Below are 13,113 nucleotides of genomic sequence, written 5' to 3'. Positions count from 1 at the left end.
GGCTCGAAGGGCCGAATGGCCTACTCCTGCACCTATTTTCTATGTTTCTTTCAGCACTTCAAGCTCCCCGTCCTCCCCTGATAATTGACTCATCACTATATTCATGCGAGGAAAATATGCGCTGTGTGTTTATTATTAAATTCGTTAGATAAACCCTTTTAGAAACGAAATTGAGTGTATTAGCCCCTTATTACCAATATTCCGGTCGTGATGTACACCCCCGAAGAGAATCGCCAAAAACGCTTTGCAGAGAATGATATCGGCAGGTACACGGGTCACCCATGCGCACTGGTGCCCGCGCAAGGCGTCATGGTCATTGTAGTCTTTCTTTGACTGCTACTCTCGTCTGTTGCTACAGCTCATTGTGAGCCAGGTTTCCCCTCAGAAGCCTAAGGGATTAAACACTAGGTATCTCAAATGAAAAGAGTATCAGATAGTCAAGGAAAAGTACAGGCCCTTCAGCCCATCTAGTCCACGCTGAACCATTTAAGCTGCCTGGTCCCATCGACCTGCACCCAGACCATAGCCCTCCATACCCCTACCATCCTTGCACCTATCCAAACTCCCCAAACGTTGAAATCGAGCTTGCATGCACAATTTGCACCGCCAGCTTGTTCCACATTCTCACCACCCTCTGAGTGAAGAAGCTTCCCCTTAAATATTTCACCTTTCACCCTTAACCCATGACCTCCAGTTGCAGTCCCACCCAATCTCTCAGTGGAAAAAGTCTGCTTGCATGTACCCTTCATAATATTGTATACCTCTATCAAATTTCCCCTCATTCTCCTGCATTCCAATATCGAAGCTCTTCCACCGGTTGGGGAATTTAGAACAATAGACCACAGACATAAAAAGCCACCAAGGAGCGGAGGGAAAGAAACACTTGGGAATAATACAAACTCATACAATGTGTCAGAACAATTGTAGACACTGAGACAAATCAGAAAACCGGAATAGAAGATTTTTATTCATTAAGGGTAACAAAAGGATTTTTAAAAAATAAAAGTTTAGCTTTAGTTGTCACATTTACATTGAAGCATACAGTGAAATGCTTTGTTTGAATCAATAACCAACAGTCTGAAGATGTGCCGAAAGCAGCCTTTAAATGCTGCCATGTTTCCAGCACCAACAGAGCATGTCGACAACTTACTAACCCTAACATCTCTGGAATGTAGGAGGAAATCCACATGGTGACAGTACAAACTTCTTACGGACAGTGGCTCAACTGAAGTGGGGACGGTGGCACTTGCAGGAGAGGTGGCTAAATTAATCAGCGGCCTCACTGCGCTGAGGGAAGAACACATCACCATTATTTCAATGCGATCTCACCATTAAGACATTTTGCAGTCGCCTTACATTTGGAGATCCCCACAAGTTTTGCCCCTCCCTCCCTGCTACTCATCCCAAAACTCAGCTTGTTGACACCAAGAAAGTAAAAGTTTCAACACTCTCCTCAAAGTCAAAGGAGACCAGACAGGTGTAAGATCACAATGTTCAGAGCACGGTTGGACAGAAACTTGGATAAGAAAGGCAGAGGGACGTGCCTATGTGGGTGAATGGAATTACCACAGATATGCATCAGGCTCTGCGAAGACTGGGCAGCCAAAAGGGGCACAGTTCGGTGCTGTATGCTTCTGTGACTATGAAGATGCTGCAGCGTTTGGAGAACGGCAACCAAAGCAGCTGTTTGCATGCACACCGACCCTCATCCTGGACACACCCCACACACAAATGAAAACTAACCAAACAGGCGGGGAGGCTGGGTGAGGCTTCATGGTAACAGATTTAAGCGACCAGGATTTCAAGACCGATTAAAACTTTTCCCAAAGAACCCAACCTTGTTGGGAACTCCCTGATCTAAAAGATGTTCCATCTTAAAACAGTCAGAGCAGCAATGAGAAGCTGGAAGGTGCAGGCCCACATCTTGACCAGCTTAATTTTTGGCACCAGTGAATAAACCCCAGTTTGATTAATTTGCTCAGCAAGCGAGAATCATTCTATTGCAGAGTCGTCCCTCCTTGCCTTAAGGATCAGTTGGACAATGACCAGCATGTTTGGCACAAAAGACAACAATAAGATTTTAAAAAACTTATTTACAGAGCACATTTCATACAAACAATGTAGTTCAAAGTGCTTTACAATGAGATAAAGTTCAAAGATAAAAATAAAAAGACATTGATGTTAACAGCAAGGTTAAATAAATAGGTTTTGAACTGGCATTTAAAAATGTCAATGGAGTCTGCCTCCCTTAGTTTTAGGAGTGATCTGAATTAGAATCAGGTTTAATATCACTGGCATGCGTTGTGAAATTTGTTAACTTTGCAGCAGCAGTACAATGCAATACATAATATATATAAAAACTGAATTAAAGTATATATGTGTATATTAAATAGCACAATTAAATAAGTAATACAAGAACAGAAATTTAAAAAGCAGTGAGGTAGTATTCATGGTTTCAATGTCCTTTCAGAAATCGAAGGCAGAGGGAAAGAAGTTGTTCCTGAATCGTTGAGTGTGTGTCCCTTCCAGCTCTTGTACCCTTTTCCTGAGGGTAACAGTGAGAAAAGGGTATGCCCTGGGTGGTGGGGATCCTTAATGATGGACAGGCAGAGAGTGATAAATTCTCATTTGGTAAGGTTTTGAGGAGAAGGTGAGAATTAGGATTGGCAAAAAAAAAATCAGTCATGATTGGAAAATCAGAGCAGACTTGATGGATCAAATGGTCTAATTTTGCTCATACATCTATCTTATAAATTACAAGGGGAATTAAAGATAGTACTGAATCTACTTTAAACTAAAAACAAAACAACTTATGACAGCTTCTATATTTAGTATAGAAGTCACTAGCTTTATGTCCTGCTCCATGGAAAATTCATTTAGACCTCACCCATCTTGGCAAATTTATTTCCCGTGGTAGGGGACTCTAGGACAAGAGGGCATGACTTCAGGATTGAAGGACGTCCTTTTAGAACTGAGATGCAGAGAAATTACTTTAGTTAGTGGGTGGTAAATCTGTGGAATTTGTTGCCATGAGCGGCTGTGGAGGCCAAGTCATTGGATGTATTTAAGGCAGAGATAGGTTCTTGATTAGCCAGGGCATCAAAGGGTATGGGGTGAAAGCAGGGGGGTGGGGGATGACTGGAAGAATTGGATCAGCCCATGATTGAATGGCGGAGAAGACTCGATGGGCTAAATGGTCTGCTTCTGCTCCTGTATCTTATGGTCATCTTCCACAGTTCAATACCTAGATGACCACACTGATCCTCATGGGTCCTATTCTCCCCCTAGTTACCCTTTTGCTCTTAATACACTTAGACTCAGTCATTGAGAAAACAAGCCCAGATTAGGAATGTCACAATTATAGATTGTGCATAAAACTTGCGATCCTCCAGAATCCAGATGTGCTCTAAATTCATGCCTGTGGCAAAGAGTAAATATCATTAAATTCACAGATCAGTTTTCTTCCCATCAGATTCAGTAAATACAAAATCATAGACGTAGTTCAAGAGTTTATTGAATCTTCGACTTGTAGGACGTCACAATGTTGCAACTCACCAATTATTGCAAGGAATTCATTCCTAGTGCCAGCAACCCAAATGGATTGATAAACTATTACAGTTTTTACACTGTACAAGCCAAAAAATCTAAAACCCTCCAGTTGCATTTATCCAGGAATTTTCCATCATAGTACAATTATAATATAAAATTACTGCAACAATTATGGATTAATTCTGTACATAATTACATTAGTTGATTTCTTCTTTTTGAACCAAGACATTAACCACATTTACGTAGCAGAAACTTAATGAACAGACAGACAGAAAGAGGCAAGACTTCAGCGCAGTTATCCAATAACTAACCCCATCCTTCAGGTAACCTATTCTAAAATAGACGACCATGCACTCGGTATCAATAGCAGATATTGACCATAATTGCCTTTTTCAAAATAAAAATAAAATCTCTACAAAGCATGTTTATTTTAAACCTAGCTTAGAACAGGTTACTGGCCATGTTGACAAAAATTAAGGAAGCACAGGGAGAAAGAGGATATGTATAACACTCCAGTATACTTGTCAGTCTGTCACCAGAAGACTAATGAATACAGGAATGTCCCCCCCACCAACATAAAACTCCCACCAAAAGGTGCATGATGCCAACACAGGCATACAACTCAGAAGGGGAGCTGGTCCATTACACTCACAAGGAAGACAAAATTAATACAACATAAACAAGTTTCACAAGTAAAAGTGCATTTTTAAGGGGTTAAGCTTCTTGGATGTGATGGAAAATTGTTTTGTATCATTAAGATAATGATCTAGATGTACTCTCAGATGTGATGGACCCAAGAATACAGCGGTCTGTGCAAGAGTGCTAGCAAAGTGGACAGCACAAGGCAAGCAGATTTGAGGAGGGAAGCCCATGCAGCAGCCTCCTCATTCAATGCCGCAGTTTATCCACATTATCCCAGCACAGTACGAATGGTCAGCAACAAGTTAAAATCCTTCGCCACTCCTGTCTCTCTAATGAAAGCTAAACCTAGAGAAATTCACGGCCTCTGTGATCTTGAAAGCAATGTAAAGGTGGGGACTTTGCAAAGGCAAATCGACCAACCAAAGGTCAGGAGCTGCAGCAAAATACAGGTAAATATTAAGTTTAACCTCAGCACTGCAATGAATCAGTATTTATGCGAGACAGCCACACACGCACAGTTGCAATCGGGACCAGAAATCACAGGGGAAAGCATGAAGGTACAATACACTGACCGCATAAAATTAAAATACAATGCTGTAAGTCAGGAGCAGAAACACTGAACAGGTACAGGTCCGATCATGGAGCAAACACAGTGAGCGGCATATACAGCAGATACATTACAGCACATGCTCTCTGCATGGGTTAGCTGCCTGTCCTATTGAGTACTTGACTTTGCCTGTGGGTCTGATCCTGGACTCTGCGGCCAAACGCAGGTCCTGGCCACCACTCCGCAGGGTCTCATTCACAGAGCAATGCTTTTGAGATTAAGCCATTGTCAGATAATTTTACCCATTTTGTCATTGGTCAAAAATCCAAGGGATTTGTCTAAAGAACAGACAATTGAGTCACCTTAACAAAATGTTTATATGTAAAGACATTTTATTCTACATCATTAAGAATCTTAAAAGTTTTCTTTCATTCTATAGCTTGCACAGCAAAACAAATACAGTTTAAAAATACTTCAGATTGTCTTTAACCAGTTTAAGTGAAGTCTGGGTAACATTCAGCCTCATCAACACCTTTAGTTGAATCTTCATATCATTGCGGGCATTCTAACTCTACGCATTGGGAACAAACAGCAAGCAGATAGATGAGGCAAGCTGCACTTCAAATCGTGAATGGCAGCTTTGTTTTTCCTCTCTCTGCGGATGCTGCCTTACCTGCTAAGTAATTCTAGTCTTTTCTGTTTTACGTCACAGGTGGCAGGGTCGCTTGAGCTTCCTGGTGTCAGGGTTTTGTATGGTTGTGCTCAGAGACGAGAACAACACGGAGGAGTGGTAGATGCGAACACAGGGTCCTGCTTACTCAGCAACGGAGAGCTCTCCAAGTGGGAGAAAACTTCAGTTTGCACTTACCTCCAGTGTGCATGCACCTGCTTTGATATACTCCTGCATGTAGAAAAAGAGCCAGTGGATTTGTGAATGAACTGAAGCTTGCGCAGGAGCAGAGCACTGAATGCAAACCGAGTCCCTGATTCACATAGCATTATCCATACGCTTCAGATCCATTTCTAAGATACACTTGAGTTTCAGTGTGTAAGCATAACAGCCCACCTCTAGGCCTTAAAGCTTTTGCAAAGCTTTCTCACACACGTTCGCAGGTTTGGACTGCCGACAGCTGGATGAAGTGGAAGGTATCACGGATCAAGAGCCTGCAAGTCAGCCGGGCTGACGTCTCGCTGCTAGGAGACCGATCCTCTCAAAGCCTTGGCTCCACTGGAACTCAGTGTCCGCGACCTCTGCCTCAGCAGCTGCTTTTCTGGAAGGTCAAAGCCCTCGAAGAGAGGGCTGCCAATGATGTCTGCGGCCTCCGGGCGCTCCCCAGGTTCAGGAGAGAGCATTTTCTGCACCATTTCATGCTGTACCAGAGATTTGTAAAAATTCAGAGTTAATTTCCACAAGACCCAGAAATTCTATCACATTTTATACTCGATTTACAAAAGCATTAATCAGCGGACAGAGCAGTAGGTCTGATGGTGAGTATTGGGCTTCCGAATGTTGCATACGTGATTTACTACAGACATGAGAATTCCTACATCTCTAGTGTATGAAATTCATATTTGAGGGTAACCGGAAACAGGGCAACACAGTATGGGTCTTTTGGCCCACAGTGTTGTGCCAGCCTTTTAACCTAGTCCACATTCAATCTAACCCTTCCCTCCTACAGTCCTCCATTTTTCTTTCATCCTTGTGCCTTGCTAAGAGAGTCTCTTACCTGTCCCCAATGTATCTGCCTCTACCAGGGTGTTCCATGCATCTACTGCACTGAGTAATAAAAAAAATCTACCTCTGACATCCCCTTCCAATCACCTTAAATGTGCCCTATCATATTAGCCATTTCTGCCCTGGGAAAAAGTATCTGCTGTCCACTTGATCTATCTTGTATCCCTCTTACCATCTTGTATCTCTCTACCAAGTCACCTCTCATCCCCCCGCATTCCAAAGAGGGGAAAAAAAACACTAGCTCACTCAACCTTTCCTCATAAAACATGCTCTTTAATCCACACAGCATCCTGGTAACAAGGTCACTAAAGTTCAAAGGGTGCTATTCTCCAGGGGAAGATATAATGGGGAAAATAGGGCTTGCGATGGAAACCATCTCCTCAACCAGTACTGAATAACAGATAGTAGGAAGATGAGTTAGAGAGCACCAGAGGAACAGAGGGGATGGTGAGGTTTATGACTTTTACTGCATTTTCCAAGGATGGGCTTCAGAGGCAGCACACGGAATAGAAACAGGAGTGGAAACAATGACATGTCCTTGGGAGAATCCAGACTGGGAGATCCCCACAGACTCCTTGCTTAATGGCATTGGTCCATTGCATAGAAAAAGGTTGGGAGCCCCTGAATGGCCTAGGTAGAGTGGTTGTGGAGAGGGCATTTCCTATAGTGGGGATGTTTGGGACTGGAGGTCATGGGCTCTGAATAGAGGGACATCCATTTAGAATAGGGAGGAGGAATTTCTTTAGGTATAGGGTGGTGAATCTGTGGAATTCATTGCCACAGACAGCTGCAGAGGCCAACTCATTGGGTACATTTGAAGACGATTAGCTTCTTGATTAATAAGGTTGCTAAAGGTTACGGGGAGAAAGTGGGAGAAAGGGGCTGAGAAGGATAATAAATCACCCATAATGGAATGTAAGTGCACACTTGATGGGCTGAATGGCCTAATTCTGCTCTGACAGTATTGTGCAAAAGCCTTGGGCAAATGCAAAATTCTGTAATGCAAAGATGCTTTCAAAAATAATGAAATGAGAAATTTCTAAATATCAGGAACTTACTATAAGGAGCAGTAAACAGTAAAAAGACTAAATCAAATATTTGGTGTGACTACCCTTTGCCTTTGAAACTGAGTCAGTTCTCTGCTGTGCAGTTTTATTAGAAAATCAGCTGGTAAGTTATTCCAAGCATCTTGCCATAGTTCTCGCTCGCTTCTGTTTCTTCAGGTAATTCCAAACAGCGTTGATGTCGCGATCAGGGCACTATGGAGACCATTCCATTCTGAAACCATATAAAAATTCCAGGGGCCCAAAAATTTTTCATGGTACTGTAGGTCTTATGGACTTAAAGTTATGCGAGCAAGGAAAGCCATTGCAAGCGATTCCCCAGCACAAACTGCACCAGTTAAGGGCAACCCTCCCAGTTAATGGCAGAGCAGTCAAGGAAAATGGCATAATCAAGATTAAGAACAGTGAGCGAATGAGTGAAGTGATGGCTTACCACAGCCAGATATTATTTTTGACCTTTGAGATGACATTTCAGTATTGTAGATGACAGGACACAAACATGAAGCTGAGGATATGGACTGTTACGAGAATACACATAAAATTAAGATGTTTGCTGGCCTGGGCTAGCATCAGTGGCATCAGCAGTTGGTCTGCCACCTGCCCTCAGGGGAAGGAGAGATAAGGAACAATGGAGCAGCGTCTGGAGATGTGTAATGAAGGGATGTGGGAGAGAGAGCTGTCTGGAGCGGCTCCCCCCTTTGAACCCTGAACTGTTTGAAGTGATGGACAGGCGATACCCCAGCAGGGGGATAAAAAGGGACAGGTTCGCTAAGACAGACACACACGCCACCCGAGGTAACAAGACCCTGGAAGCGGTGCGCCTCTCACGAGTGGGTGAGAAGTGCCAGACAACGACAAGGGTGGAAAGGTACGATCAGCGGGAACCCGGTGTGTGTCCGCCCTTGCCTGGGTGCCGGGTTCACTGCAGAGGATCGACCGCATCTGGAGGAGGGGTCACAGTCGGTGACCTCAGGTGACATCACCAAGGACCCGCCCAAAAGCTGTTTGTGAGCCATCTCGCTGGTCTGTGAGCCATCTTGCTGGTCTGTGAGTGAAGCCGTTCTGAATGATCAGTTGTTCCTATTCTATGTCTCTCTTCCCCCACGTTGTCCACCGCCATGGCAACGATTACTGCGAACTGAACTACTAACTGGACTGAACTTTGAGTCATTTTGAAATTGGTCATTTACCCCTAGACAATGATAGAGCTTGATTGATGCTGTTATCTTAATTCTGTGCACATGTGTGTTTATCATCACTGAACTGTTGCATTTATTATCCTTTCGATTACTGTGTTGCTTGTTTCTTTAATAAAACTTTCTTAGTTCTAGTACTCCAGACTCCAACTGAGTGATCCATTTCTGCTGGTTTGGCAACCCAGTTACGGGGTACGTAACATAAGTGGGGTTCTCGTCCGCGATTTTGAACGCTAAATTTGGGACGGAGTAAATTGATTGGGTTAAAATTCCCGAAAGAAAGAAAAGACAAACAGCAGAAATGGAGGTTGAGGAATTTATAAAGGCGCCGACCTTGGAGGCATTAGAGGATGCCAGGAAATCGGAATTGATAGCTGTGGCCAAACGGGTGAATCTTGCTAAGGTGAAGTCGACAATGAGGAGAGAGGAGATACACAGAGCTATTGTAGAGCACTATGTATCTAAAGGTGTGTTTCCCCAAGGTGAGCTGGGGGTGGTGTCTATTGAAAAACCTGCTGGAGACGCGGTACAGGTACAGCTTGAAAAACTGAGACTCGAGCACGAGTTCCGGGTACGGCAGTTAGAACACGAAGAGAAGCAGTTAGAAAGGCAGGAGAGAGAGAAAGAGGTAGAAAGGCAAGAGAGAGAAAGACAGTTGGAGAGAGAAGAGAGAGAGAGGGACAGACAGTTGGAGAGAGAGGAGAAACAGAGGGAAAGGGAATTTGAGCTGGAGAAGTTAAAGATAAGGGCCGAGCAGGGGCTCGTGCCGAACCAAGGTGGAGGGTTCCGGGCGACCCAGGAGGTTAGGCTGGTTCCCCCATTTGACGATACCGATGTGGATCGGTACTTTCTCCACTTCGAAAAGGTGGCTATAAGTCAGGAATGGCCGAGGGATAAGTGGGTTGTTTTACTTCAGAGTGTACTGAAAGGGAAGGCCCAACAAGCTTACTCCGCTTTATCCGCGGAAGATGCCCAGAAGTATGAGGTGGTGAAGGAGGCCATCCTCAGGATTTATGAGTTGGTCCCGGAGGCATACCGGCAGAGGTTCCGGAATGCGAGGAAGCGGTGGGACCGCACGTATTTGGAGTTTGCTCGCGAGATGCAAACATATTGTGAGCGTTGGTGCGCCTCGAAAGGGGTAGAGGGGGATTATGACAGACTGCTGCAGCTGATTCTGATTGAGCAGTTTAAAGGTTGTGTCCCTGAGGGTATGAGACCCTACCTCGATGAGAAAGAGGCAGCCACGTTAGCCGCAACTGCTAAGTTAGCGGATGAGTATGCGTTGACGCATAAAATGAAGTTTGCCCCGAGTAAAGGCTACCAGAAGGGTAGTCAGGACGGCGGGGAGAGTCCGCCGGAAAAGTCAGAAAGTAAGCCGGGGACTAGTGAAAAGGATAAGGTAGACCGGGAGCAGCCTGGTAGGAACTCTCCTGGGGTCGTCTGTTATAATTGTGGGAAAGTCGGACACTTTGCGTCCAGGTGCTTTGGCCCAAGGAAAGGAAAGACGGGGTTTCCGACTGGCTGTATTGAGCCGGCAAACCCACCCCCAAGGGGGAGGAGGTCTGATAAAGTTCAGGAAGGGCGCGAGAAGTTTATCTCGGCCGGATTGGTGTCAGTGAAGGAGGGGTTAAAACCAGTTCCAGTGCGGATCTGGAGAGACACGGGAGCGTGTCAGTCACTAATACTGAAGAGTGTATTAGAGTTTGGCTCAGAGACTGAGACTGGGGAGGTCAGTGTGATACAGGGCATTGGACAAGGGACTGAAACCGTGCCTTTGCACCAGATACACCTACAAAGCAACCTGGTCTCTGGACTAGTCACAGTCGGGGTGAGGTCCGAGTTACCGATGAAAGACGTGGAAGTCTTGCTCGGTAATGACATCGCCGGAGGAATCGTGTTCCTAGTCGTGAGATTGACGGGTCAGCCTGCCAGCATGGAGGCCCCGCCCGCGATGGTGAATTTGGCTGAAACATTTCTGCCAACCTTGTATGAGACAGGGTGTAGTGAGATAAGAGGTAGTGAGGGAGCTGGGACGGACGAAGCAGTAGCCAGGAAAGAATTTGTGCAGACGCAGGAGCGAGACGAGGGGCTGATGGTTCTTGCCGAGACCGCTCTCTCTGACACAGCCTTGACAAGGGAACTAGTAGGCTATTGTGCGGATGAGGAAGTGCTAAGGAAGAAAGGGAAATCAAGTACAGCATCCGCAGATGAGGAGTGGGGGGTGGTGCAAAAGAGTTATGGGGATGAGGTTTTTAACATGGCCCACGAGGTACCCCCCGGTGGACATTTTGCGGTGCTGGAGGAAACAGTTGGTGGAATCATGAAAGAGATTTACCGGCTGCCCAGGGGGAAAAATGTTATTGATCATGACCGACGCGAACTGAGACGGTCACCGGCTTTTGATATGCTAACAAACCTAGTCGGTGTTAGCGTGGAAATCAATGAAGCTAGGGGCCCCCTGCTAAGAGGAAAAAACCATTTTGAAAAGATTAGGATGGGATCGGTCAGATGGGAGAAGGCTATTGTTTTGGCCAGGTCTACTGATAAGGTCTCTCCCTTAATCCCCGAAGGAGTAATTAAACGACTCGCACCCATGTGTTTGATTGTCCCGAGGAAATGCAAAGAACTGGGACGTTGGGTGATTGTGGTTACAATAGGGCAGCCAAGTAAACAACACCCATATTTTTTGAGTAATTCAGTGACTAAAGGGCTGATGAACACAGAGGTGTGTATTGGCAATTTAACACAGCTGTCTGAAGCCAGCTTGATAGTGAACCTTGAAAAAAATGAATTCGGCCACACGAAGGTCACTTACCTGGGAATTGTGGTGACACAGGGGCAGCTGGCAGTGATGCAAGCTACAGTGCAGGCTATCGCTGACCTCCCAACCCCGACAGACAAGAGGGCCCTCAGAAGGCTCTTGGAGATGGTGGGGTACTGCAGGAAGTTTTGCAATAACTCTGCGGTCAATACCCGTCCCCCTCCTACTAAGCCCTTGCGAGAGAAAACTGAGTCGGAATGGGACGACCCTTGTTATTGTGGTCCGGGACAAAACCAAATGAGAGGTTACATTGGTCGCAATTCATCAGTGTTTTTGGCCACTATGAAGTTTGCTGAGTTGGAGCCTGGTCTAAGGGATTATTAATAACACGTGTAAAAGGAACAGAAAATGTGATGACTGTCTGTCAAGGTGCTGACAGCTTCAAATTCTCTGTATTAGCTAAATAACTGTTAAAGATGTATATTGTGTATGTATAAGATAATGTAGTCATGTTTGTAATTTTTACCTCCCGGTAAAAATCCTTAAAGGGGGGAAGTGTTACGAGAATACACATAAAATTAAGATGTTTGCTGGCCTGGGCTAGCATCAGTGGCATCAGCAGTTGGTCTGCCACCTGCCCTCAGGGGAAGGAGAGATAAGGAACAATGGAGCAGCGTCTGGAGATGTGTAATGAAGGGATGTGGGAGAGAGAGCTGTCTGGAGCAGCTCCCCCCTTTGAACCCTGAACTGTTTGAAGTGATGGACAGGCGATACCCCAGCAGGGGGATAAAAAGGGACAGGTTCGCTAAGACAGACACACACGCCACCCGAGGTAACAAGACCCTGGAAGCGGTGCGCCTCTCACGAGTGGGTGAGAAGTGCCAGACAACGACAAGGGTGGAAAGGTACGATCAGCGGGAACCCGGTGTGTGTCCGCCCTTGCCTGGGTGCCGGGTTCACTGCAGAGGATCGACTGCATCTGGAGGAGGGGTCACAGTCGGTGACCTCAGGTGACATCACCAAGGACCCGCCCAAAAGCTGTTTGTGAGCCATCTCGCTGGTCTGTGAGCCATCTTGCTGGTCTGTGAGTGAAGCCGTTCTGAATGATCAGTTGTTCCTATTCTATGTCTCTCTTCCCCCACGTTGTCCACCGCCATGGCAACGATTACTGCGAACTGAACTACTAACTGGACTGAACTTTGAGTCATTTTGAAATTGGTCATTTACCCCTAGACAACGATAGAGCTTGATTGATGCTGTTATCTTAATTCTGTGCACATGTGCGTTTATCATCACTGAACTGTTGCATTTATTATCCTTTCGATTACTGTGTTGCTTGTTTCTTTAATAAAACTTTCTTAGTTCTTGTACTCCAGACTCCAACTGAGTGATCCATTTCTGCTGGTTTGGCAACCCAGTTACGGGGTACGTAACAGGACAGGAAGTTGGGAGACTGAGGATGCTGTGTCAAATCCTCTCCCTGAGGAAAGTGTAGCATTTAAAACAGCATTAGCAGCTAGAAAGCAGGTATTTTTGGACCACTGGAAATATCACTAATTGATCACTTTGGAAAGCCTCATTGGTGGGGTGAATGGCTTCCTCCTGTACTGTATAATTCT

General features: G+C 45.3%; 1 protein-coding gene across 1 annotated transcript in view; it reads right to left on the bottom strand.

The window, feature by feature from the left end:
• Positions 1 to 1,013: 1,013 nt before the first annotated feature.
• eif2ak3 (eukaryotic translation initiation factor 2-alpha kinase 3) overlaps positions 1,014 to 13,113 on the bottom strand; it is a 99,822-nt gene continuing 87,722 nt past the window's right edge. Inside the window, exon 17 of the mRNA XM_063047117.1 lies at positions 1,014 to 6,109. Coding sequence (XP_062903187.1) covers positions 5,933 to 6,109 — 177 coding nt within the window. The 3' untranslated portion in view covers positions 1,014 to 5,932. The remainder of the gene's footprint in view (positions 6,110 to 13,113) is intronic.

This window comes from Mobula hypostoma, chromosome 4 (genome assembly GCF_963921235.1).
Source record: "Mobula hypostoma chromosome 4, sMobHyp1.1, whole genome shotgun sequence".
NCBI lineage: Eukaryota > Metazoa > Chordata > Chondrichthyes > Myliobatiformes > Myliobatidae > Mobula > Mobula hypostoma.
The sequence above is the reverse complement of the archived record's forward strand: the minus strand, read 5'-3'. Positions and strand labels throughout refer to the sequence as shown.